Here is a 27,056-nt window from a genome sequence, read left to right as displayed (position 1 = left end):
TTGATTTCAACTTTTTTTGTGTGTGTACGGAAACTAATATTGCTTTTAAATTGCTGTATTTTGGAGAGAAAACTATGTGCTGCACTAGATTGTATCCATCTGATCTTTTAACCACAAAAGGTATTGAATAGACAGGTTATTGCAGATGCTTGTGCACAAAAGGCAACAGTGTTGGTGTAGAGAAAGGCTGCAATAACCTTCGGGTATTTTTTATTTGCTCGAGTGGATGTGGTGAGGTAATTGCTACCATATCTTTGTACCGTGTTAAACAGCCGTTGTGTTTATTAGACAGGACTCCACACCCAAAAACTAGCATCCTAACATAGGTAGTACATCAGTTGAGAAAGTGCAGCCAAGTTCTGCTTAAAAGGAAGCATTTCAAGAGCATAGCATAACAATTTAAGCATACGGGTACAGCAACAAAGTTTATACTAGTATATCATACCACTATATTAACAGCACAAAATCCCCACAGCCTATCCTAGTATTTTAGCACATTCAAAGTGTAAGTTGTAGTGGTCTAACTTCTCCAAAATCAATACAAAATGGAGCAGCTTACATCTTTGTTTAAGATTTTCATGAAGTTTGGGATCTGCTGTGAATCTTAGCTTTTTTAGTCATTTTGTCTCACTTTATTTTTTTTTTCTCCTTTTAAGTTTAGAAGGCTTTATATCTTATGTTTTATTCTACAGCCCAAATGACTCAATATATTTTGGAGTACAGAAGAGAAGTCTCAGTTCTGTGTACAGGGGCAGCATTATATACTTACAAACTCAAACTTTGGCTCAGCCTTTCTGGGTAAGAAGAAAAAGTAAAAGAAATACTTGTTATTTTCTTAGCTTAGTATGTGGGCTAATTACCAAACTGATGTTGCTCACCTGAATCAGTTCTTTTTCTGTAATCTAAAGCACCGGAAGAACTGCCATAAAATTTTAAAAGAGCCCAGTGAGGTAGACAGCAAATATGTTAGAAGTCAATGCAAGTTTGACACAGATATGTTAATTTAGTCTTTTGATAAATTCCAGTTGCAAGAGGCTTGAATTTTCAAAATGCTGAACAACCACCCACTACTGAAACAGGATGCTGTTCACTGAATTCCTGTGGGGATCAATTTCAAGTGTCAGACTGCATATATTGTTTTCATAAAAATACTAAATTAAAAAAAGAAATACTCATTCTGTATGACTTTTTAAAAAACCCAAGACTTTGTACACCGTGCTTTACAAATAAGATTTGGTTACTGGTTGATGACAGCACTATAAGGTTCTGCATGTCAAAGCCAACTAGCCAGCTGCTCATGTTAGTTTATGTTATTTTGTTTTTAAATACATATTTATTAAAAGCACACAGTAACAGGCTGTTACGTAAAACATAGCCAACACATAATAAAAACAGATTTTTCCAAAATATTTGAGCATCCAAAAAGTTTAAATACTTGGTAACTAATATTAATAATAAATGCTGTCACCCTGACCAAACCCCAGTCTACATAGCTTTCTTGCTAGGCATACACTGTTTAAATACGTTTTTTGTTATACAGCACTAGACAGCTTCCAAAATACATAACTTTTAAACCAGCAGTATTTATTTTGGGCCTATTGGAGAATGAATTCAATTATCTGAGAACCTGGGGATGTAACTTTTTTTGTTTAGCTCAGGGTCTCTGGAAATTGTTTTTTGGCCTCTCATTTTGTCAGTTGCTTCATTCCCAGTAGACTACCACTGTCATGGGAGGTTGATTGCAGAGAGGAAAAAAAATGCTAGGAGAAATCCCTTGGAGAGAAGAAAGACCTAATGGTGAGGCAGAGGGAAGAAAGGTAACCAGGAAGGTGCATTCACCTGGGCCTGCTGCTGTCAAAAAAAAAAAAAAAAAAAAAAAAAAAATTTCCCCGAAAGGTTTTTATTTTTTTTTTTTTTTTCTTTTTTTTTTCTTTTTTTTTTTTTAGTAAAAGACAATTAGTCCTTCTATTCATCAGGATTGTGGCAGGTGAATGGATCATTCAGATGGATTATCCTGCAAGTTGTCTTACTGTCTCTTCTTTCCATTGACCGCAATCTACACCACCTCCTTCATCATCTTTTCCTATTCCCTAGGGAGCATTTTCTTTTTACAGCTGGAGTGCTGCCCCTCTCCAAGCCCGCAGCCTCTGGCAGGAGTGGTGGCTGTAAGCAGATCACAGCCTCCAGCAGAGGCCATTTGCTTCCAGAGGTGCCATGCCTCCACACAACCTTTTCCTGTTTGGGGCTGCACTTCTCATACCATTTTATTGGTACACATATTGAAATTTTGTGGGCAATATGGTTCGCTCAGTACCAGAAAGGCAATTCTGGGGGATAAGTTGCTGCAACACACTGCTTCTCCTCAATTTCCAAGCCATGTATACGGTCAGTGCAGTCACATTTATTTCCCAGTTTGAGTTAATCATTCTGATGTCATTTAGGCAGTGTTTAGCCAATATTCAGCACTTTCAAACCTTAAGTCCTGTCCTTCATGCTCAGCATAGCTGTTCCCCAGTGGTAGCCCATACCGATAGGTCTCCACGCTCTCAGCTGGTTCAGCCTTCGCATCATGCTGGTAGAGCAATGCTGACTTGATCATCCCCAGATCTTCCTGATTCTTCATCCCTGAATAGATAGCACCCGAGATGTTTTCAGCCATGTGGGTATAGCTCTGAAGGTTGTTCATATCGCAGAGGTTGTTGCTGCATTTCAGCGCAGATGGCTTGTAGGCCCGGTAGGACACTTTCGTGGTAGTCGTGATGACGGTTTGTAATGGTGGGGCTATGGGAGAGGGGCTGGTACCATATCTGCTGGGGTACTCACCACCATAATAAGGGTGGTTAGCCCTTGTTTGCATCTGACCATAGTCGCTCCTTTCTCCACCGGCAGTTTTCCCCCAAACTGGTTTCAATCCGTAACGCCTACCAGTATTGTCAAAGCTCTTGTCATTGCTGGCCAAAGAACTATAGTGAGATCCATTCAAATTGATGGGGTCAGTGTCAGTGGGAGGATTTGTTGGATCTTTGTAAAATGATGGGGAAGGACTGGAGCTTATAAAGGTAGGAACTCCAAACTCATAGCTGCAAGGTCTGGGCACATAGATCCTTGGATTGGGGCACTTCTGGTACGGCAATAGCTGGTCCTCTTGGAAGCTGGCTGAGTCATAAGGAACTTTGTAGAGGTCAGCATGTTGTGGCCAGGGGTAAGATTGAGTTGGAATTGAAAAACTGGTGTCTGTGATGATGCTGACTCTTTCTGGGCCATCCATGCAGGGCAGGTTCTGCACGTTATTGACATAACTACTTGTATCATGGTATCTTCCCACCTGGAAAGGACAAGATCTTTGAGATTTGGGAATGGATACCGCCCACTGGATACTGCCACACATCCTGGCACTTGTACTATTGCTCATTTCAGTCCCAAGCAAACAGCTGTAGCATGGTATAAAGCTTTGTTTTGCCTTGGGCTTCCCAGTATGCATCTCTGACACCTCTCTAATTAACTGAAAACTTTGACTTACCTCTGAGTTTAGATGTCTCTTTTTCTGGGAATGGTGAGAAGAGGATATTTGCTTCTTAATTGCACTTCGCCTTGCCTCTGCCTCCAATTTACTTTCTGGCCTAGGGTGGTCGTGGACTCCTTTAGCCTAAATAAGGATAATCAAAGAACTAGATGCAAACTGGAAGGAGGTAAGAGAAAAGAAAATGCAGCAGTAGAATGAGAGAGAGAGAGACACAGCATAACCTGGCACAAGAGAGCACAGAAAAGAATCTAAAGAACAAGGGGGGATTAAATTTTAAAAATAAATAGAGCCCAGCTGTGTCCTGCAGATAGACAGAAGTAAGAAGTGAGGGAGGACAAGTCAGTGATGACTGCAGAGCTGCAAGGCTGGGTGATGAAAAAGCAAAGCTGCTGCCCATGTCTATGACATTCAGGAACAGCTGATCAGAACCAAGGGGGTGGGGGGATGCATTATAAATTTAGTTTAGTTGGTTGACTGAACTCCAGGATCCTAGTTCTGCATTATAACATCCGCCACTAAAATGGCAACAACACAGTTTAAAGAGGTTTCACGCTAATGGATGACAAATATTATTTACTTTGAAAATAATAACCACATTTTGGAAATCTATACCCAGGAAAGCCACCCAGAGATGGTCTGTTATTGAAGCTGCCGTGGATACACAGACTTATGTTTGCAAAACTATATTCACAGATGACAAAACAACATATGCTACATGTACTTACCCATTACACTTTCCAACGTGGACCTTCTGGCAGTCCCTAATACAAACTAGAAAACTTAAAACTATTTTTAAAATGATGTCCTCTATCAAATGCAATTTCCAAGTGAGAATTTATCAACCATTTTTAAATCAAAATTGTCTCAGTTTTTGCATGTTTATGATGCAATGTCTGAATAATAACAATTATAAATAATAGATGAGAATTAGGGAATGTGGCTGATTTGCTTCTATTTACTGACTGGAAAAATAGAGTTCACTGGAGTCTGGGTAAGAAAAAATGCCCCAAATCCAGCAGAGAATGTAAGCTCAAAAAAAAAGGGTTTGGTGAAATTTTTGTCCTAGTACTGCTAAAAAACAAACAAACAAACAAAAATGAACAAACAAACAAAACCAACACGGAAACATCATCACAAAGTTTCAAAACCTTCTAAATAACCTTTTTCTGGTGAGCTTTTAAAACCTTTTAGAATTCAATTTTTTTTTTTTCATTTGTAATGGATTTTTTGTTTAAAATTATGTAGTTTAAATGATGCTTTCATTTCCCCATTTATTTATCTTAGTAGGAAATAAATCTTAGGTCCTTGGTGAGATTCAGCCAGCAGACACGTGCTAAGGTGCAGAACAAGCTTTGTTCATATCTGTTTACTATAAACAAGAGAACTTTAGATCTCTATAATGATGTTATAGCTAAGATGGAAAAAAGTTACCCCTCAAGCACTGCTTTTTTCAAATACAGGCAAGCATTCCGGCTTTATGTGTTACAGACAGGTTTGTAATACAGAGGAATCCAGGCACAGGGCAGAACACTGTACTCACCATGCTCAGTGGTATATAAACACACACAAAGAGGAAAAAAAAAAAGAGAAAAAATGAAATATTTCTGGATATGGATATCATATATGTGCATGTCTGTGCACATGCATATGCATGCTTTTTACCTGGAAAAATATTGCTTTGCCATCTAGCCTCCAGAAGTTAGTGACCGGATAGCCACTGTGCCCTCGGCAAGGAATGAGCTCAAGGGCCGCGTTGCAGTTCGGACAGGCTTTCTCTGCATAAACAGATTGAGAAACTTCTGAAAAACACTTGTTCAAGGCGAGGGTGCAATCAGAGAGTGAATGGAGCACAAGAGCAATAGGACAAATCCTTCACTGAAATTCAGATTGAGATATAATATTCCAATAAATGGGACACAGACTACCGAGCAGAATTGAATAGTGCAGACTAGAGCTGCATGGGTGATATAAACAAATGACTGAAAGGACGGTGGGTGGGTGCATTTGCCCATAGCTATTTGCAGGCAGATGTTGACAGAATCTGGGACTAACTTGTTCACACTTCTTGCAACACCACCTTAGTCTGCATGTCAGAAAACAACCTGGCCTCTGTTTAGAAGTCAGCCAGCCCCAGCTGATGGAAGGGGGGTCCCCAGGCACCCTGTCCCACCCCGAGCCCCCTCACTTTGCTGCTTCTGTCGAGCCTTGTCACATATGGCAGGGCGCAGCTGCAGCCTGGCACCACTGGGCAGGGCACAGCTCCTGGCGCACACCACCACCCCCAGGCAGGACTTCTTGAGGATCTGGCAGTTGTGGTTGTTGGTGTTGCGCATGGCCCAGCCACTGAGGTGCTTCTGAGCGTTCTTCTCCTCACTGGAGTAGATGAGGCGCACGTAGCCATCTGGCCACTCCTGGAAGGTATCAAAGTGCTTGGGCTCCTGCAGCATGGAGAGCAAAAGGACAGGGTATCGCAACACAAGGTTGTCATCCCATTGCAAAATGCACAACAGGAGAGGGAAGGCTCCTTCTGTGACCTCTCATGCAGCAAAAGCCAGGAGCAGCAGAAAATGTTTTTGGAAGAACAGCTTATTCAGAAAGAGTCTGTGAAAGGGGAAAGCCAGCATGGGCTTTTGTGTCACAAAAGAAAGTCAGGCCTCCTTCCCCTTTGGAATCACCATTGGTAATAAGAAGGTCTGTTGTCACTAATGCCTCATTTCTGTAAGGTGGCCCAGCTGTAGGACATCAGCCTTGCCACGAGCACCTATGGGCTGCCCCACCACACCTGTGCCCAGGCAGGACAGGAGCTGCCCTGCTTCTGCTTGCTATTAAGTTCTTCTCACCATGGGGCCATGCACCTGCAGGCTGGAAACTAGAAGTTTTAGCTAAGCAACAGTAGCTTGCAGTGCATCTAAGGCAAGATGAACAAGACTCTTGCAAAACAAACAAAAAAACATTGCAAAAACTTGCAACTCTGTACATTGCAGTAGATGCATGGTGGTCCAGAGAAAGACCGTTTCCATTTGGGATGTCACTGGCTTTCCAGCATTGCTTATCAAAATGTGATTAACAGAACAATGAAAGAATGACTGAGATTTTAAACTCCAAATATTTTACAGTGCAAACAGAATTCCCACAATGCCCATTTAACATACATATACACCACATGCAAATAATCCCTGTGAATTTAAGGATTTACAGAGCATTTACATCCAGCATTTACAGAGTTAATCATTTCTGTAATTGCATGAGATGTGCAAAACTAAATATATTGTGAGATGAAAATTGCTTGGGTTAAAAATGCATTTGGAGCTCACAAACCGAGGAAAAAAGTGAATGGTCATTGACAAATCTATTTAATCAGACACATCAGCAGACAAATGCAATATTTAGGTGGTTTAAAATATAGTGGAAAAAGGTTGATCTGAGCTTCCTTTGGCATGCCTTTAAATGGGGAATGAGGGAGAAGGAAACTGGTTCAACAGCAAGGACAGCTGTAGGAGTTCATACACAGCTGCCTGATGTTTTGCATTAAATCCCTGCCTTTATTTCAGGCCATCAGCAGAGTCCTTCAAGAACCCTATAATGGCATTGGGAGAGATGTTGCAAGGCAAGAGCTGAGCTTGGAAGGAAGCAGCGCTGACGTTCCAGGTTTGGGGGAATTAAAAGGGCTGTAAAACACAGCTCCCTGGGAGGGCAGAGTCATCCCGAAGGGCTTCAGGCCCTGGGGGAAAACCCCAGCAGTATCCTGACCCCATCACCCCGAGGGTTCCCCGGTTTCCTGCTGATTTCCCGTGCCAGTGCTCCCTACATCTCCCTCTACCCGGTACCTGCGGCAGTTTGGGGTCGTTGATGTCCCAGGTGAGCTTCATGCTGGAGGAGGGGGCAGCAGCAGGCGGCAGCTCCCGTTTTTATGCCCCTGGGGCGTCCCTGTCTGGCCCCGCTCGAGCGGCAGGGGGCTGGCCCGGGAGGGGGGCTCCCGTGGGGAGGGGGGCTCCCAGCTGCTGTACCGGGTGAGGTCTGCCTGCTCTGCATCCCCCCAGTATGCTCAGACCGGTTCGGGGTTGTGCTGCATCTCCTGAAGGTTTTCTTTTTTTTTTTTTTTTTTTTTTTTTTTTGGGGGGGTGGGAAGCAGTAGTTGACGTGCCTTCTGGTTTTGGAGATTTTCCCAAAAAGTTTGTTTTCAGCTCCCAGGAGTAAAAAAGAGTTTGTGGCATGATACTATAGGCACTTGAAGTGCTCTGTGTGCCAGCAGTCCTTGAAACAATCCCACCTGGCCATAAGGCTTTTCTCCTTCCCTTCCATCCCACGGATGCCAGGCAGCCCCTAGGTGGGTAGGTGGGGGGCACCACGGAGCCCCCTACATCGGGGCTGGGGGACACCACTGCTTCAGAAGCATGGGGTGATCATGAAAGTTTGGGAGATGAGGGAGGAAAACTTGGGAGAGGGAGGGTAAGTAGATCCTCCTCAATTTTTGAGCAGAAAAAAGTGTGTGTGTGTGTTTTTTTTATTACATTTTCTCTTTCCTTTTAAAGGAAGAAGAAAGTGAAAAACAGAATAAAGAAATGGATGACAACATAGCAGCTAGAGCAGAAGACTATGTAAATACCTCTTAAATACATCCCTACCTCTGTTTTACAAATTCCAGAGAACATCTAAGTTGGAAGGGACCCAAAAATATACGTATATATATTTATTTAAAGGTGCATTCTTAAATGTATGTAGCAGGACCAATGGTTTTTAGTTGTTTAATGTAACATTGTAAGTGAAGCCAAGACCACTGCCTTTTCCTGAGCAAAGATGTAAAAACTATTGCGGGAGCAGTGGGATGGGATAAGAGTGGCTTACTGCTGCCTGTGCCAAAGGAGTTGCTCGTTCCCTTCCTCAGAATCCTTTAAAATATCTCAGTAGCAAAGCTCCTGCAATTCCCTGTCTGTTTTGGAGATTAAGATAAATGTTTCACCTTCAGGTGTTAACAGTGAAATGAAAGTAGGGAAACAAACCAAGTAAGTATGGATGAAGCCATCAACCCCCCCCAGCTTTTAGAGTAGCATGGTCAGTGTTTTCTTGTAATCAGCACTGCAATAATTCAAATGCATGCCTGTTTTTGCCTCTGTGGTGTTTGCTTCCCCTCCCTCCACAGCTCGAGTCGCTTCTCACTGATGCTTTCAAGGGGAAGGGACTTCAGAAAATAAGTGATCTGCTTCAAGAGAGACAAGTTGAGCCTCTCCAGAAATACAGTGAGTCTCTCCTTGTCCAGCTGGACAAAGCACTGCGAAAGGTGAGTACCCTAACTGATCTTAAATGTTCTGGTGCCTGTCTTTGTCACACGTGGCATCAGGCCAGCCAAGTGTGGCACTATCTTTCTTCAGGAGCTGGAGAAGAATGAATTCCACAACGTCTCCCTGCTGCTGAAGTGTGTGCAGCTCTACTTGAAAACAGATCTTCAACAGGGGACAAGTTTGTTCATCGAGCAAGGACTGGCGGACAAGATGAGTATAATGCCTATATAAATTACTAATGTGACTTAGGGTTGCTTGCATCAGGGAAAGACCCTGAAGGAAGAGAGTATTAGAGTATGGCTTGTAAAAGTAAATTTTTATTTTTTAAATAAACATATTTCTTGAACTGAGCGGGGGTGGTGGTGGTGGTGGGGGAGTTCCCTTTCTTTGTACTGCTTTCAGTGCAGAAGCTAACGTCATTGCTGCACCTATGTTTTTAAGCTGATGAGGGAGGTGGAAGATGAGGAGTTTAGATGAGTGTTTTTTGTCAAACAATATAAATACAGTCTAAATTCATTTTTAAGTAGCAAAATGTTTATAGTAATAGAATTGAGCAATTTCAGCTTTTAAAATTATAAAAGCTAACACCCTTTAAGTAGGTCCCCTTTCAGATATAGTGTAACAGGTGCATTTAATCTGCAAGTGTATTTCATCTTCTAACCAGTACAATACTGATTTTAGCTGGCATTAGTTGTAGTAATGCACTTGTGTCTAAGCTGAATAATGTCTGGATCTGATGTGGCTTGGAGAGAAGAGTTTGCATGTGCTCCCTGTGTGTCAAGGAGTCCTCAGCCCAATGTGTTGCAATGATGCTTTTCAGAGGGAGAGGTGACCAAAATTCCTTTTGTATAGATTTGTAGGCAGCCATTGGTGTGTGATGCTGTGCACTATGTTGAATAGTGTGCATTCATATAATAATACTGCAAAAGTTTGGGAAATGTTTTAAGCATTATTTCACTTTGGAAACCAGGAGGAGGTCAGTTCATAGTAGCTACAATGTATTGTGACAAGGAGGTACTAGGTACCAAGGATGGGTGCCTTGAGACTAGAAAGGGGGGAAAAAATGGGACTGGAGAGGGAAGGGAGGAGGATGGGTGCTGCAAGGGCAGCAGCTGGCATGGCCTACTAGCAAAATTCAAACTCCTTCATGCTGTGTGGCTTTTAACACGGTATGGGGCCTGTGAAGTGCAGAAATTGAAAACATTCCTGTGCGTGAGGTTTGCTGCAGATGTGTCTAGTTTAAGTATTATTACCTCTTGCAAGGTTTTAACTATTTTTTCCCCTTTTACCTGGTATCTTGGTTTGAAAGAACAAGAGGGTTTGTGATCCTCATTGATCCAAATGAAAATAATTTTTTGATGGCACTTCTTGAAGACTTCTTTGACTCTGCATTGGTATGTACATGTATGGGCGGGGGGGGGGGGGGGTAGAAGGACTGCTGTTGTTATATAAGGTAGCCATCATTCACATAGTTTTCTGTTTAAAAGATAATTACATAGGCCTTGCATTCTGGGATTCAGCTAACTGCTTGTTTTTGCACGAAAAGGGGGGAGAAATTCAGATGCATTTCTCAGACAAAACTTGAGAATTGAAGCCCTTCTTTAAAAGCATGAGTTACTGGCACTGAGCTGCACCTCCAGGTGCAAATGTTTTTATGAGATGGCCCTGGCTATTTGTGCCTGCAGTGTTTGAAATGACTAACTAAATTTTAAAGGCTAATCGGAGCTACTTGCTGTTGTTGCTTAGCTATTTATTGATAATACTTTTAACTTGAAATGTATCAGAGGCCTAGGAAGGTGAATGTTGTGATTGGAAAAATGCTTTTAGCATCTTTCCACAAGCTGTTGCCCGGTTTTTGCCGTCTATAGTGCTATAAAGTTTTTTTGGGGGTATGTGAAATCATATGTCCAACTGTATGTGTGCTTACTGGAACTGTGTGTACTGAGTGCAAGAACTTGAGTGCTTATGACACACTAACAGTGCATGATTGCAGGCTACTTTTTAGGACACTCTATAAAAGATTTTGAGCAAAATCAAGTTTTCTTTTTCCTCTACTAACTGCATTGAAATTATCGGAAGACTCCATAAATTATTTATCTGCCAGACTTTGATTCCTTTGTCCTACTAACAACTTCTGTAAGCTTTTACTGTGGATGAGGTGGTTGTTGTATTTTCCTCCAAGGACTTTACTGCTCTCCAAATATCTCCTGTTACAACACTTGCATGTAAACACAATTTTTTTGCACAGGCACATGTGTGCACCAAAAGCAGCAGGCAGGTGCCTGGGTGTGGGTTTTGCAGGAAGTCTGAGGGTGCTGCTGAAATGCCTGGGGGAAGCAGGTGCCTCTCCTTTGTGCCCCCTGCACAGTGCCAGCATGTACGATGTGGGGTGATAGTGTGTGACATGTGTGTCAGGTGGCGCTGCTTTTCTGGATGTGAGTGCTGTAATGTTTTGGGTTATTTTAGCCCCTGAATGCTGTGGCAGTAGGGGCATAAACACCTAAGCACTTCACTGCTGTTCTTGGGTTGTTGTGTGTTAATGAAGACATCCTCTTTCCATTAGGTGATATGCATGTGCAGTAATGAAGGTCAGTATTATGATTTTGTTTTTCTGCTCCTAGACCTCCTGAATTTTAGTCTCAGGAGCACAATCCTTAATTCTGCCTGAACTCTATCCCCTCTCTTCTATCCTCCCTGCAATATTTCCTTTAAAGCCTCCTGATAAATTTTCCCTCCAGTTCATTTTCCTTAACATTTACATTATAGAACAAAATATCTTACTATTTCTCTTTATTTTTGATATGCTTAAAAAAGCTAGCTGTGGTATTTTGTTTAAATATACTTGTTAGCATCAAGTATTACAATTGGTCAGAATAAGCAGTGCTACTGAAAGGATGTCAGCCTGGTCAAGCAGCTCCTGCACGTCTCCTCATAGTGCCTTCAGGCACCATTCCCTTGCTGAAGGTGACCACCTACACAGGCCAGCATGGTAGCTGGGCACCTCAAAGTCCACCCAAGAGCAGAGGACTTCAGCCCATTGCCTCCCTAGAGGTGTGTAGCATGGGGTTTGCAGGCATGTGCTGAAGCAAGCTGCTGCTGCCTTGCAGCTGAGAAATGGGCTGCTACAGTCCTGTGTGCTCTTTACTGCTGAGATGGTAGCTCCTTTGTTAGAGGGGACACCTCTCCTGCCTTCATTTTGGAGCCAAGATGTTATGTCTGCAGCTGCTTTTCCCTTAGGCTAGGGGGGCAGGCACTGCCAGAAAGCAAGATCTGTGTGCCCAGGGACCTGGCTTCACATGTCAGGTGAGAATGAAGCTTTGCACTGTGCACCAGGTAGCTCAAACTTGTTCATCCTTGTCCCATGTTTGAGTGGAAATAGAACAGGCACCAGAGTGTTCTGGCTAACACAATTGCAGTTTGTGCTGTTGGCTTCTTAAAAATCTGTGTTATTTCTTGTTTTATTTGTTGTGGTTAGTAAGTGGCTTCTCCCTTCTATGTCTATTTAAATAGCTACCCAGGTCTGCAGTTAAAGCACCTGGAGTTATTTTTGCAGAGAAGTCACCAGGACCTTTCTCTGTCTGGGACTAGGTGATTGCAAGTCTTGTTTACAGCTGAGTGCACAGCTGGGATAATTTTACACCTTCAACACCACAAAGTCTAGTTGTTTCACTTATATTTTATCCAGAGATCAGCTCACTGCTAGTAGTAACCTTGCAAGCTCTTTTAATAGGGAAAAAACAACTGGTGAACTTATTTCTGCCAGAGCTAGGGCATCTTGTGACAGAAGCAAGCGTTTGCTGCACTCTGCGGCTGGAGGTAAGGCTCATGCTCAGGGAAGAAAATTTAGATGCACCCACACACAAGGGTGTGTGAGTAAATAATGTGAAGTATATTAAGTTGGCTTCTTTCCTCCCTGTTCTGCCGTATTCCTCTTCTGGGGGGAAAGGCATTGAGGACTCTCAACTCTATACTAGACAGCGTCTCATATGAGGAGAGGAAGAAATTCCCCTTGTCTGAAGAGATGTGCTCCCTTATGTAAGTGTTTTCTCCAGCAATCTCTGTCTCGGGGAAATAAGTGTTTATTTGCTGGGGGGAAATTGGCTTCCCACCTCTGGGGCTGTAGCACTTGCTCAGTCAAGCGGTGTTTGCTGCTTGCATGGGCACAGACGGAGTTACAGGGCACTCCCTTGTATTTTACATACAATCGTTGGCATCAGTTGATAATGTATTAAGAAGTGTTATGTTAGGCTTACATTAGGGTTTTATTTCTACTTTAACATATTGAATTATGTTGTTTCAGGAATGACCTTGCAAAAACGATACTGGAGGCTGGTGGTAAGAACTACTGAGTGGATATTCTTATGAAGCTAGGGTTTGTTTGGCTTTACTTCATCTGCTTATTTAATACAGATGAATTTGAATTTAATTTACTTCCTTGTATGTAGTTGATTCTGGGGGGTGAACAATCGGATGGTACTTTAAGAAAATCTTCATCAAAAGTTGGTCGATGCTACAATGTATTAGATCTTTCTAGTTAGCAATTCTTATTAACTAATAAAAAAGCTAAACTTATGTGTCTAAGAAGGTAATTATGTTTGTATTACAAAGTATGTTTACAGTTAGTCTTAAAATTTCACACTGAGCTGTGATGTGGACAAACTGCTTCTAGCAAGGTTTTACTACCTCTTGAGTGTGATCTTTCTAGTCATTCCTAGCCTAGTGTGATTTCTACTAGAAATAATACTTTCTGGGGAGTTAGTGTGTGGCACACAACATGACTTAACTGTAGTGCTTCAGCGAGGCTTCACTCTCACTCCTTCCCTGATGCCCAAGGGCCCCTCCTGACTTGGCTGTGTGCAGTGCTCTGCACACCCTGAGCACAGGCAGCAGGTGATGCCCATGGCTCGCACTTGGCTGCTGTCCTCTGCTGCCTGGGAGTACTGTTCCCTGGCTCCCTTTGGGTTCACCCTGAGGAACAAGGCTGCAAAATATGCTAGTGTTGAGAGCAGTGATGCTAACCCTCTGTTTTGCCAGGGGGGTATTTATCCTGTGCTTATGTTTGCCATGTAGATTATGACCTTCAGGTTGCGCTTTCAGAAGCACTTTGTAGGCTAATGACAAAAAAATGGAGAGATGACCTTGTTCACCACTGGTTTGAAGATAACTATCTTGCTGAAGCTTTCAAAGAGATCAGGGACAGAGAATTTGAGACGGTGAGGATCCTTATTTTGAAAACAACATGTTTGGCAAGTCTGTACAGGGGCTGGTTTTGTTCTAGTTCATTCAGGATGTCCTTGTAATAAGTTCTTACAGAACTAATTTTTGTAGATACACCAAGTTATTTAATTATTTGTGAATGTTTCTTTTTAACCTGGCAAATACAAAATCACTTATATTGGAAAAGCTCTTATTTCTGAGCTGCTCTTTATGAATATTTGCTTGTATGGCTTATGTTTGAAGGCTTGCTGGTTATAAGTTGTGTTGAACCATTTGTAGCAACTTGAGTGTTTATTCTTGGCCTTTGGTGTCTCACTGAGTTAAACTTAACTGGAGTAAAGGTTATACATCTCCAGTAATGTAATGCTTTGTAAAGGAGACATAGCTGGATTCTTTTTTTTTTTAATAAGATGTTTTTTGTCTTGAAGGACTGCAGGAAATTTCTTAACCAGCTAAATGAAAGACTTGGGGGTGACAGAAGGTAATCTGTGAACTGAGAAACTAAACTGATATCGTTCCTTCAATCCAATTAAAATCAGAGGGGAAAAATGTAGGATTGTACACTGACTTGTTATATTCTGTAAAAAAAAAGTACATCACATCCATGGTTAATGAAGTTCTTAAGAAGAAGATTTTATTCTAATAGTGGTCCTTTTGAAATTTAAAACTACTGAAGACAATGTATTGTTTTTTCTAGCTTAACTAACTTCTTAGAAGTTACAAGTCATTTTGAACAATGAGTTGTGAGGATTGGTAGTCTATCTTTAGCTTTCAGAAAGTTAGATTGATGTTGAATGTATCATGTGAAGTCTGCTTTTCTTCCAGAGTCTATTCATTTCCTTGCATATCTGCTTTTGCTGACATGAAACAGGTAAAAGATCTTAATACTGGGTCACATTATCTATAGTGCTACCACAGTTAAAACAGGTACTTGATGCAGTATGTCATCTTTCCGACCCCCTCCTGTTTTTTTTCATTAAATAACTTAATTTTCCAGAACCTAGAATGTAACTTTCCATTCTAGTTCAAACGTTTGCTTGTTTGTCACCCAGCTCCTAATTTACTGCTGCTGATTCTGCTTGTATGTCAGCCAAATCGCAGAGGCAGCCCTTCTCTATGTGGTGATGACTGAAGAGAGACCTTCTGAAAAGAAGCAGGAGAACAGGAGGACTGATTCCTCTGGCAGAGCTGCTACCAGACTGCCAGAAAACAAGATCAGATTGATTTTCATGTAGGAGAGGTCATAATTACGGTTATGAATTGTGCAGATTGCTTTAAGTAAAGGTCTTTAAGTAAATATATTTGTGGCAGTGTTCCTGATAGTTGTACCAAATCAAAACCAAGTCAATGAAAAGGCTTGTCTGAAGCTGGTCCTACTGTGTCTGCTTATCTCAAGTGCTCAGATATACAGAAAGCTTCAGTATTCCCTGATGCAAACATGCAGGCATTTGCCTGAGGTATTTCCTTTCACTTAGTTGATGTACTGCCTCATTTTGACTTGGTGGGCATGGCTGGGTGAACAACTAGCTATCGTGAACTGGCCAGCAGCTTACATGTTGATCACAACTTTAATTTCTGGAAGGTGTCTGTATGTGTATATGTGGAGCAACTTTATCCAGTGTCATTGTAGTAAAGAAAACTGAGAATGATGTAGTAGAAGAAACAGCAACACAGCTCTCATGCTTTCCCAGGTGAAGAAGCCGTCAGATGAAAAGCTGGAGGAGTTCTGGATTGACTTCAACCCTGGCAGCCAGAGTGTAACTTTTTACATTGACAGTGCCGAGGTAATAGTAAAGTCCAGGTGGCCTTGGGCTAGCCTAATGTACCAGGTGGATGCTCCTTCAGCCCTGCTGATGTGGTGTTTGTGGTTTCAAAGGGTGCTCTCTGGGACTCCGTGAGGCTGTCGAAAGACGCAGTCAGCAGTTACAGTCTGAAGGGTAAGATTTTGCAGCTAGTGTTACCCCTTGCTAGGGCTCACGAGACCTAGGCTCACAAGACATAGTGAGCCAATGTAAAATCTCAGCATCACCAAAGAGTTCCCATGCCTTCCCTTCTCTATGCCATGTACTCTGATTGTCACCTTGCACCAGCTCTGCTTGTTGAACCATCTGTGGGCTCATTTAGCACAATAACCTGGCCTTGCCTGCCTGCTCCACATCCCCCCCCCAAAAAAAGAGCATCACAGTCAGGTCTGGCAGCAACTACAGTGGAAGAGGAAGGCAGGGGAGAGACTTATGCCCCTGGGAGCAGAGCTGGGAAGTGGAAGGAGAAAGGGGAGGAGGGGAGAGCCCCTTGGCTAGGCTGGCTCAGCCTGTGAGACTAGTGTAAAGGAAGATCTGTGCTAGCTGCTTCAGGTCCTAGAGAAGCTTATCTTCTGGGTGGTGCCTGGGAAACGGTTACACTGCCATTAAGAGCAGGACTGAAACAGTGATAGAATGTACCTGGGGCAGGGGAAACCATAAGAGCTTCTCCAAGTGTCACCAGGATGCTGTACACATAAATGACTATTCTATTGTGTGTCCTGTAATGGTGCTAAGTAGAAACGCAAAGAGGAAAGGTTCCTATGCCTTGTGGAAAGGACAAGAAATCTGCTTGGCATGGACAGCAGCAAAGCTGTACTGGTGGCTCTGTAACTTGCCAAGGTCGCAGGGGGAGCAGGTTGCAGCCCTAAGATCTCTTCTCCCAGTCAGACATGTTGGGTGGGAGGTGGTTCTTATAGAGGTATGAGGGTAATGGATGCATCATCATCTAGACCCAATGAGAAAGAAATGTGTCAACAGTGTAACTGGAAATGCATGGGGAAGGTGTGAAAGAACCTGCCTTAAAACTGAAGAACAAAAACATTTAGGAGTTGGACTTTGATCCTTATGGGTCCCTTCCAACTCGGGATATTCTATGATTTATTCAAATGTTTTTGGAGTAATAGAGTGAATGCATTGTTCTAAAACAGATGTAGCTTTTTTTTTTTACACAGAGGATGGTGGAGAAAAGATTGTTAAAATTTACATGAAGATTCCTGCTACTCTTAACAAGACAGAAGCAACAAAAATCAAAATATGTTTCAGTGCTGAGTACAAAATTTTAAATATACTTAAAAAAGTCTTTGGAGAAGAAAAAATGATGGTAAGCTCTTAGTATGGTTTACCTTTTTTTCTTTCCTAAATTGTTTTATTGATATACACTTGGCGAAAACGTTGTGCTACTTTTTTCCCCCGTCTGTTCATTATATATTTTTTCCTTCCCCTTGAGGATTTGTGACCCTCCATGTGGGCACTTATTGTTGGCCTGAAAGAAGTGCTACACACTTCAGGGGGGGAAAAAAGGTTTCAAAGGACTCATTTGTGGTTTAGAAGCTAGAAGTGTTAAACTGTTTTGTTAATTAATTCAGTCAATGTGATGTGATAACTTTTTGTGGAATTATTGAAGTATATAATAAAGCTTATTGCATTTAATTGCCTAGCTTGAAATGTAAACATTTTCTTGCATTAACTCAAACTATTTCATTGCACAGGTTAAGCTAATTGTGACATAAGAACCTGGAGAAAAGGAGTACTACAAGACAAATCTTAGATTGTCTTTGTACACACTACTTCTTAGAGTAAAAGCAGAGTACTGCCAAAAATCAAAAATCCTCAGTTTTTTTTTGTAATAGGAGAACACGAGACTGATTTTTTTTGTTAACTTAAATATACATACATAAAATACATTTTAATCCTTGTGATTCAACCACAGACCACAGAATTAGCAGGAAAAAAGCTACATGAGAATAAATAGTCATAGTACAGTGGCTGTCATTCCTCCTTGAAGGAGATAAGTTTCCAAACAGTTAACTTAGCTAGCATCCAAGGATTTCTTGCTGGTTATTAGTTGTGTTCTCTAAGGAAATCAGCTACTTTAATAAAGGAGTCTGCTTCTTTAAGGTCATTTGACATAGGATTCATTCACCCTAGCAGACAAATGTGGCTGAAGAGGACACTATCCATAGTGGGAAGAAAGCTGGTCAGACTGAAGCAGGTGATTTTTTCATTTTTAGTTTATGGGATTTAAGTTGTTCAATTTTAAAATGAGTACCTTCTCTCACAGTCCACAACTTCCAGTTGGCATGGGGGGGGGGGGGAAGCAGCCTTCACAGTAACTTCTTCAGTCCTTTCTCTCTGATTACAACCCAAAACAAACTCTAATGGAAGTCCTCCAGATCTGGGAGGCGTATCGGGGGAAAAGGTCTTTCATCAACATACATTGTGAGGACACAGAGGTGCATGGTGGGCTGTGCTACTCAGAGCAATCTAGGAATGCAAAGAGTAGCACGTGATTCATCTGTAGTGAAACAAGTTTGCAGCACTTGGTGGAGGTTCAGCACAGGGAATCAGATGGTGGGAGATTGTCTGATGCTTCAGTCAGACAAAAAGTGTTGTGCCATGTCTTGCAGAGCTAAGAATTGAGGTAGCAATAGGATGATAAACTTATTCATCTTCATATGCTCTGTGGGGTAGGCTCGAGAGGATATTTAGCATTCCAGTTTCACAGTGGGTGATATGGAGGCGTTTTGTTTTAGTAAACATGATCTTGAGGGGTTTGTGCCTAAGAATTGGTACTCTTATGCCTTTATGCATGTGTGTAAAAGTGAGAGGGGTATGTGTATGCACACACATCTGTGTTTAAGTACCGGGAAGATAATCTCATCCTGATTGTTCTGCAGTGACACCTCAATCCAGTGATCCACAGAAGAGGAAAGATCCTTCAGTCTCTGAAAATGCGGGCTCCCTGACAGAAAACTTATTTTCTCAACACAACCAGCCATTAGCAGGCAGTGTAGCAGTAAGAGTTTGGTGTATGATGAAACAGTCTTTGTGCCCCCTTTATCACCTCTTCTAGTGTGCTTTTTCATAGGTGTGGTTAAAACATTCTTTCAAAGAAAACCTGCTGGCACCTGATGTGTTTTTAAACTCCCTCTTTCATATCAGTGGGAAATCAGCTTAAATGCTTGCCTGCAGAGCTGCAGTGTTAGCAAAACTGTTTTAAAAAGGAAAAAATGTTTTGCTGTCTTGTAAGGGGATAATGGGATGCTCTTAGTGAGCTGCTCATAGTATTACTTAACTATAACCAAAAATATTTCTGTGGTTAACAAGGATCACATCACCCAGCTGCTGCCATGGGCTAGCACTGAAAATCTCTACCTAAAAAAAATCCACTACCACCAAACTACACACAAACAAACAGAAGGCTACCTATTTTTCTTATTCTGTGCATTCTCTGTTCATGGTTTCAGGTCTCTAAACAGAAAATGGCTAACTCTGGTATCACCATGGTTTCAGTGGGCCAGCACACTGACATGGACGATGCTCACCAAGGCTCAGGTCAGGCATGGCTCCCTTCAGTTTAAGTCTGACCCAGTAAAATATCACCTGGGTGACCTGGTAAGGCTCTGCTGCTGTGGGCCTTCCACCAAAAGCAGATAAACTGTTTACTTTTAGCTCCTGAGGGTGAAGCTGTAGTTTCCTTGCCTCCTTCAGCAAAGAAGTCCAAAACTCCATCTCCAAGAACAAAAGCTAAACCTAGGTAAGTGCCTTGCAGACCAAAAGTTGCAAGATGATGTTTATTTTTTTCTTTCATATCTTTCTAGGGCTCTTCTTTGGTGTGTTTTCCTTCCTCTGGGGCTTTAATGCATGAGATTTGAGATTTATCTCAGTTATTAAATGAAAAAAATAGAATCTGCTTAGCCACCTTGGCTATCAAGGTGGCTAGCTAATAGTTAAAACACTTCAGAATAGTTACTGGTTAAAGGGTAGCATTTAGGTCCTGGCTTGGATGCTATCTCAGTTTCATCATTAATTTAATCCAAATGCAGTATGCATACATCTGTATTACAGGCAGTTCTTCTGCTGTATATTCAGCTCATCAGATACATAGCTATTCATAATAAATACCATGATCTTTGTGAAAGATCATGTGAATTTGAGGCCACCTTAGCATTAGTGATACCTATTTTCAGAGCCATGAAGGGCAGCATTTCTTATAGTTAAGTAGGCAGAGTCTGTAGAGCTACTGGTTAGCTTTCTTCCCTTCTAAAGCACTGCTTTGAGGCTGGTAGGTTATTGATGCCAGTTCTTTTTCTTAGTACTTCATAAACTGGTGATCTCGGCTTTAAATGGGTGGTCCCCCAGCAACATGTTCCCTCACATGTCCTCTTCTCCCCAGTGAGAAGCCCCTAGAAGAATCACCCATGGAGGAGTCAACATCAAAGGTACATTTGCCTTGGAACACCTCAGTGAAGATGTGGGGTAAGGGAGGAGATGCTCTAGTGGCACAGCTGAAGCCAACTAGGGTTGAGATGTAACATGCCTTTTGGCACCAGGAGTCAGCTGAAAAGGCAATGCCTGTCAGCCTTACTCTAGTGTGGCCCAGGCAAGCAATTTGGGCTCAGCTGAGCTTACTTAGTGTATATACTCCATGGCAATGGTATGCTGTGTGCAGGCCCAGGAGCAGGGCGTATAGGCCACTAGCCTGGTCCTCCATGAGAGAAACTCACACGTTGCAAGCCTTACGCATGGTCTGCAAGAGCAAAGATTTGCTTCCTGAAGGGAAGATGTGTCTGGAGGTTTATGAAGATGCTTTGTATCTGAGCTCTAATGATGATCCCAGGACAGATCTGTCTCCGTATTCTTGGCATGGGAGCTTGCAAGCTAGGGAAAAACAGGTAACCGAGAGCTAATTGTGGCTGCATGTCTTTAGGCAACTTGAGCACCTGAGAACTTCTGTTGAGGTATTAAATAATAAAACAAATCTGCCATACAGGAAAAATGGAAATTCCCAAAAGACTAATTCTGGTTTGAAGTTGGTACTGAGCTTATGTGAGAAATTGGATCTTAGATTTGTACTAGGGTTTACTTTTCTAAAAAATATACACATTTGTACTGACAACTCAAATGTTTTTGTAACACTTACCCTCTGCATAAGAATTCAGAGCTTTTAAACTACTTCTTTACCCTCAACTCACTGTCTCCCTGGCCTCAGCTCCAGGACTCTGACACTTACTCTTGTGAACTAACTACAGGAAATGGTTTATAACTGGACTGTTACAATAGGCTTGCAGTGGTGCACATGATGATGTTTCCTGACATTCCTTATCCCTGCTTCTAGCAGGCTCTAGGATGAGTAGGTGGCTGCATATTGTGGTTCGAGATCCTGCAACTTTTTTCTTCTTAGGAAGATACCTGGGAAAGGAGAAAGGGAAAAAAAGGCTTGGCCAAACAGATGACTGAAAGCAGGTATGGTGCACAAACACATGTGGAGTTCGGTGTCCCAGGTGATTTTAGACCCATTCTAGCAGTAATGGGATGGGGCAGAGGGAGTGCTGATGGGGTGGGCTGTCTGAGCAGAGGAGGCACCAAAACAAGCAGGAAATGACAAAGGGACCTTACTTGTCCCACTGGGAACCTGTGTGTTCCTGAAGTGATCAAGGCTTGAGAAGCTAACTCCAGTCTGCCAGAAGTGTCCTTCCCTCTGCGACATGATGCTGAGTTGGCATTTCCATTTATTTTTTTTACCTAGCCATAATCCTCTTACCCTCTGGTGGGTTGTGTTATGAGTGGCAACCTTGTTCACAAGGACCTAAACTTTCCTGATATTGCCCTAGTTCTTTGGTATCGCATGCTCTGGAGTTTTAGCGTGGGCTCTTTCTACCTGCTGTGGGTTTGGCTGTCCAAGTGTTTGGCTCTAGTGTTTTCTCATGTCCTTGTTTAGTCTAGGGATTCTTAGCTTGAAGATGTGTGTAAATGAATTTTTGGATTGATTGTAGGTAAGAATGAAAAATCTGATGCTGAATGCCAGTATTTTAAGGCTAACTTGATGCAGTGTATATACTGTTTAAAAAGCAGGAGTAAGGTAATAAAAGGTAGGGATAGGGAAGTCTTAGTTTGGTCATTCTGCTCCCTGTAGTGCCTCATCTGAAAATGAGCATTGCTTCTTTCTGCTAGAAAGCTTTACCAGGAAGGGTGCAGTTCCCTATTTTTTTCTATTCTTATGCTCATGAGAAAAGAAAGGCATACTGTATGTTGAGAACTAATTGTAGGATTTCTTAAATAGCTGCCATTTGGAGAAATAAACAAAAATGCACTTCAGATAATTAAGGGTGTGAAAACAAAACTTAGATGCATGCGGAGAAGTGATTAGGAAACAAATGTTAAAAGATAGAACTTTCAAAAGGGAATTATGCTTTTTTTTCCTCTTATACTTCTGAAATTCTTTCATGTTATTCATGACTCTGTCCTACTATATGCTAGTATTAGTGACTTCTGGGAACAATATATTGATTACATAAACATGTACAGACTTGTTTTTATAAATGTTTGTTTTAAAATTAAAAACTTACAATTGAAAGAAATAGTGTGAGAATTAAGTAAAACAAAAAACAATAATAGAGACTAAGTAGGAAAGGAACAAGCTACTTTTAAAAGCTGAGGAAACAGTGTTTTTAGGCATACGAAATATTGTTTGCTACTAGAAGAGCCCAAAATTAAATGTTACTTCCCCTTCCTGCAGTGCAGTTGGGTGACTGTTTATGGTTGTGTATCACTGCCACGCATATGTTGCCTTGTCTTGCAGGAAGGACTCCTATGACTTTGAAAGCTCAGACTCTGCAAGCCGTGAAAAGGTAAAGCTGGGGCAGTTGTTGTCAGGGGCTGAGCTTTGCTCAGCAGCTACCAGGGAGCAGTGACTTTGGGTCAGGGAATACCTCTTACTGCAGGTGTGTAGCAAGGGTGGACATGCTGTTAGAGCAGCACAGGCAACTGGGAATCTGAGGTTATTGCACTTCTATGTGGTGTCATACATAATATATGTATTTGGATGGGGAGAATGCTTCAGTAGCTTCATGAGTTCTGGGGTGGAAACTGATGTTAAAACTGTTTGCAATAGGAATTTGAGCTGGTGTTTGAATGAGGTTGGGGGATATCTTTGCAATCAAAGGCTGGCCTCTGCTCTTGTTTTATCGAGCCACACTTTGCACATTGGGAATCCCAGGTTAAACTAAGTCCTTATGAAGCTTTAGTTGGGTGCTCTGCTTGGCTTACATCTGCAGGATGTTAGAAAATACAGCAAAAATGAGTCTCTCTGCCTGCTTTGCATCTGACCAGAGCAGGTCTTCCCAGGAAGCCAAAAAACTTGCTCCTAATAGTTTCCATCAAGGTGGCTCTCCCATACACAAACCCTTTAGTTCTCAGCATCTTTGCATGTGCTGTCGTCGCTTCCTGCTAATTCAGGGGCGCTGAACGAGACACCCCAAATGTCAGCTAAAACTGGACACCGTCCACTTCTCACTACTGCCACTGGGTGTCAGCATGAAACCCTGCTTTGTGGTATGCTGCCCGCTGGTGTCCCGACAGCCCCACCCGAAATCTGCCTGTGTAGATACAGTTTAATTTCAGATATTATTTCACATGGTAACTGAACTTTAAGACATGTGTTTTTTTTTCCCCCCCCCCCCCCCCCCCTTCTCCTTCTAGGTTGCTGAAGCCAAAGGAAAACTTTTTGGCCAGAAAACTTCTTCACAGAATTTGAGGTACAGGATCATACATGCACAGTCCATAAATCTCTTGCTCAGTGAAAAAGTTTGTTACCTTAGTTAAAGCAGTTCAAGTTAAGATCAGGAAGGCTGTGTGATGGTCCCAATGAAATAGTTCCTTGTCTGTCTGTCACAGCCTTTATGGATGTCACTGATACTAACATTTAAACAGGATCTGAGAATATCGGAGTTACTAGAGAGAAGAACAACTTCTGCCTAATTGAACAATATTATGACCTGAGCTCCTAAACAGTCCCCTTCCCCAGTCATGCATGTAAACAACTGGTTTACCTCTTGAAAAATATTTAAACACTATTTTTTCTTGGCCACTTCCAGTTACAGCAAGCTGCCAGGGGTTAGATGCCTTGAAGCACCATAGCCTAATTTTGTTGAAAGGTGCTAAAGTACTGGTATTCCCAAATTGTTAGCTTCAGAAGCCAGCCAAAGAAGGGAAATTTCTTCAGCAATAATAATACTAAAGTCTAATTCTTAATATATTTGACTTGTAATTTAATTTGATAAATTAACTAATAGTGGCTGTGCAAGAATAATCTGGCCCTCCTGGTGACCTGTAGCACTGTTTGGCTGTGCCCCTTCTGCACTGCTGTTTTATGCTGTCACCGCACTTAATTGTCTGACTTGTGTCTGTGTCGGTTACTTGGCAGGAGTGATGAAATAGGGATGTGAGCAAGCTTGAGAGAAGGCCAGTAGGTCATCTGTGCTTTCTAATTTGGGGGTTTTCCTCTCCCAAGAGCTGCTCTCTTCTCTAGACACAGGAGGGGAAGGGTTGATGAGGTATGAGGATGCTCTAAACCCAGTACTGGAAGAGGGCAAGTGTTTGCTTCTCAGTGTTTTTATGCAGCTTAAAATGCTTTGGGTATTGCACTGTGGGGAGCAAGAAATGGGACAATTTGCAGGTAGAGAGGAAGGGGAACGGCTATGCAGCTTCCTGGGTGGGCAGAGGGAGCTGGCTGAGAAGGACTGACTCCTGATAGTGTCTTTACTCTGGTTACAGGAAGCATCTTTTTTCTGGAAGCAACCATGAAAAAACAAGCAACAGTCAGAGTGAAAAAAGCTGGATCCTTGACTCTCAGAAACAGCCATTGCCAAAGTCTCTTGACTATACCCGAAAAAGGCGTAGGGTGAGGAGCAAATTAAAAGGTAAGCTTGGTCTGTGTCATGCACAGTGAATGCGTAAAACTGCAGGTGAGGAAGTGGCTAGCGATGGTTTGCGATGGAGGAAACCATCCTTTTTTTGCAATGGAGGAAACCTCCTTTGGGTGTCCTTGTGGGAACAAGTTATGGCTCCCTGTTATGTTCTTGGTACCCAGGTAAGCCTTTCTCCTTGCAGTACTTCCAGTGTCTTCCGCAAGTAGTGGCAGTGACTACCAACTACCAGGTACAGGAGGTGAGGAGCTGTCATGCTCACGTGTCTCAGATCTAAAAACAGTATGTATGCAAAGAACACCCAAATACTGGGAATTAAATAAGTTGGTGTCATCTTCTCAAGTGTTCTGATGGACTAATTTGCTGACTAAATGTTGCTGGTGTTGTGTTGGTCACCAGAGACTGGGGAAACAAGGAGGTTGTAGGAAAACATGGGAAACTTCATAAAAACAGCTGTGATCCCTAAGCATGTTATATATGTTATATATGTAATATATGTAATATATGTTAAGACTTGATTTTCTGCTCCCAGCTAGAAGAAAGTCAAAGAGATTGAAAGGAAATACCAAAGCAAAAAAGCACATCCACCTCCAATGGAGATGACTTACCTATAATGGATCTTGCTGGTATTTCTTTCTAATGTTGTTCAATGTATTACAAAAGTAGGGCACGAGGGCTGTGTGATCTGGCACCTAAATTGTGTGGTTTCTGGAGGAAGAACGCACTGTAGTTGTGCTACGTCACCCTGTCCAGGCTAATCTGTTACCTCTACTTAAAAGTCAAGGTTTTGTTACCCAGAAGCAAATAAAATATGTTCTGCTCAAGCATTATCTTGTAAGGTCTGAAATAAAAAAAAAAATATCTGTGGATATTAACATATAGCATGCCTATGAACTGGTATTTTCTTCATTTATGTTGTAAAGCAACTACTGAGTGCAGATACAGACTGTGGCTTATATATCAGCTCTGCACGAACTTAGTTGGAAGAGCTCTCCTCTCTTCTGCAGTGCTGATAGTCACTTTTCCTATGGTAGGTCTGAGGCTTCATTGGGAGTGAAGATATATATGGTGTTTACACCAGTATTCATTTCTGTGGCCAGTCTGGAGCTACAGAAACACCTTGGGTGGTGTCACCCAATGCAGTGTGTCTCCATACCTGATGATACATCAGCCATTGGGTTGAATTTAGGCTGCTTCATAAAGTGGTTATGGAAAACTAGTGATGCCCAGAACTTTTTCTACTGAAAAGTTAAGCAGCTAAGCAACCTATCTTCATGCTCTAATGTGGGGGTTTTAATTCTGTGGAGTTTTGCTTTTTTATTATTTTTTGCTTTTGATTTCCTGAATATCATACTACTGACATTACACTAGCCCCCTTTCCCTGCCTCAGTTTCTTCCTCCTGCCAACTGTCCTGATTTTGGCTAGGATAGGGTTAATCTTCCTTCTAGTACCTGTGTTTGGGATTTAGGATGAGAGTAACATTGATAACAGTTCTAGTTGTTGCAGAGCAGTGCTTACACTAAGCTAAGGACTTCTCAGCTTCTCACTCTGTCCTGCCAGCAGGCAGGCTGGGGGTGCAGCAGGAGCTGGGAGGGGACAGACCCAGGACAGCTGACCCAAACTGGCCAAAGGGGTATTCCATACCATCTGACGTCATGCTAAACAATATATAGGGGTGGCTAGCTGGGGTGGGGGGGCCATCTGCTCAGGGACAGGGGCATCAGTCAGAGGGTGGTGAGCAACTGCATTATGCATCACTTGTTTGGACATAGTAGTACTATTATCATTATCTTTTTTCCTGTCCTATTAAACTGTCTTTATCTCAACCCACAGGTTTTCATTTCTTTCTAATTCTTTCCCCCCATCCTGGGCAGGGGGCAGGGTGTGAGTGAATGGCTGTGTGGTGCTGAGCTGCTGGCTGGGTTAAACCATAACACCAATGCTCTTGCTGGACTGGGCAGCAGCGTTAGGTGATGCTCTGTAAAACTGAACAACCCAGCAGTAACATGAAGTGAAGGAAAGAAATGTGATGGCAGCCAGAAATAAGGCAGCCTTTGGACCAAGTTTGAGATGCTGCTCCCTGTGCATGTGTGGATAGGCAGAGGAGAGGGTGCCTGTATTTTTTCCTATATCTGTTGTTAAATTCAGGTGTCTAGCCAACACAGGACTCAACCTCTTCTGCCTTTGTTGCTTGGCTGCCCTCTTAAACAGGTGACATGTTCTCGGAGGAGCTTGAAGCGGCACCACTGACCCTGGATACATCTGCTGAGAGCCGCTCCAATGTGGAGGAGAAGGCAACACAGGTGC

The 27,056-nt window shown here is 42.3% G+C and overlaps 2 protein-coding genes across 4 annotated transcripts; one reads left to right on the top strand and one right to left on the bottom strand.

Annotated features, from left to right (window-relative positions):
• Positions 1–2,384: 2,384 nt before the first annotated feature.
• On the bottom strand, positions 2,385–7,440 carry GCM2 (glial cells missing transcription factor 2). Of its 3 annotated transcripts, none has more exons than XM_035317578.1 (5): positions 7,351–7,440; positions 5,709–5,961; positions 5,186–5,298; positions 3,521–3,646; positions 2,385–3,325 (listed from the first exon to the last, which is right to left on the bottom strand). In XM_035317578.1, the coding sequence occupies exons 1-5, from the start codon at positions 7,390–7,392 to the stop codon at positions 2,438–2,440; spliced, it is 1,422 nt and encodes a 473-aa protein (XP_035173469.1). In that variant the 5' UTR covers positions 7,393–7,440; the 3' UTR covers positions 2,385–2,437. The 3 variants fall into 3 exon arrangements, with proteins under 3 accessions (XP_035173469.1, XP_035173470.1, XP_035173471.1); XM_035317579.1 differs by lacking the exon at positions 7,351–7,440 and adding an exon at positions 6,744–6,931; XM_035317580.1 differs by lacking the exon at positions 7,351–7,440 and adding an exon at positions 6,058–6,660.
• Positions 7,140–27,056, top strand: SYCP2L (synaptonemal complex protein 2 like). Its single transcript, XM_035317567.1, has 27 exons — positions 7,140–7,381; positions 8,056–8,121; positions 8,664–8,801; positions 8,893–9,012; positions 10,092–10,196; positions 11,366–11,390; positions 12,488–12,618; positions 12,749–12,837; positions 13,103–13,137; positions 13,873–14,015; positions 14,448–14,500; positions 14,845–14,890; positions 15,711–15,803; positions 15,896–15,956; positions 16,994–17,142; positions 17,973–18,033; positions 18,719–18,837; positions 19,289–19,376; positions 19,494–19,578; positions 20,218–20,263; positions 21,226–21,287; positions 22,624–22,672; positions 23,523–23,578; positions 24,591–24,742; positions 24,933–24,989; positions 25,281–25,374; positions 26,961–27,056. The coding sequence occupies exons 1-26, from the start codon at positions 7,373–7,375 to the stop codon at positions 25,349–25,351; spliced, it is 2,109 nt and encodes a 702-aa protein (XP_035173458.1). The 5' UTR covers positions 7,140–7,372; the 3' UTR covers positions 25,352–25,374; positions 26,961–27,056.

This window comes from Oxyura jamaicensis, chromosome 2 (assembly GCF_011077185.1).
Source record: "Oxyura jamaicensis isolate SHBP4307 breed ruddy duck chromosome 2, BPBGC_Ojam_1.0, whole genome shotgun sequence".
Taxonomy (NCBI): Eukaryota; Metazoa; Chordata; class Aves; order Anseriformes; family Anatidae; genus Oxyura; species Oxyura jamaicensis.
This window is presented reverse-complemented; position numbering and strand designations above follow the sequence as displayed.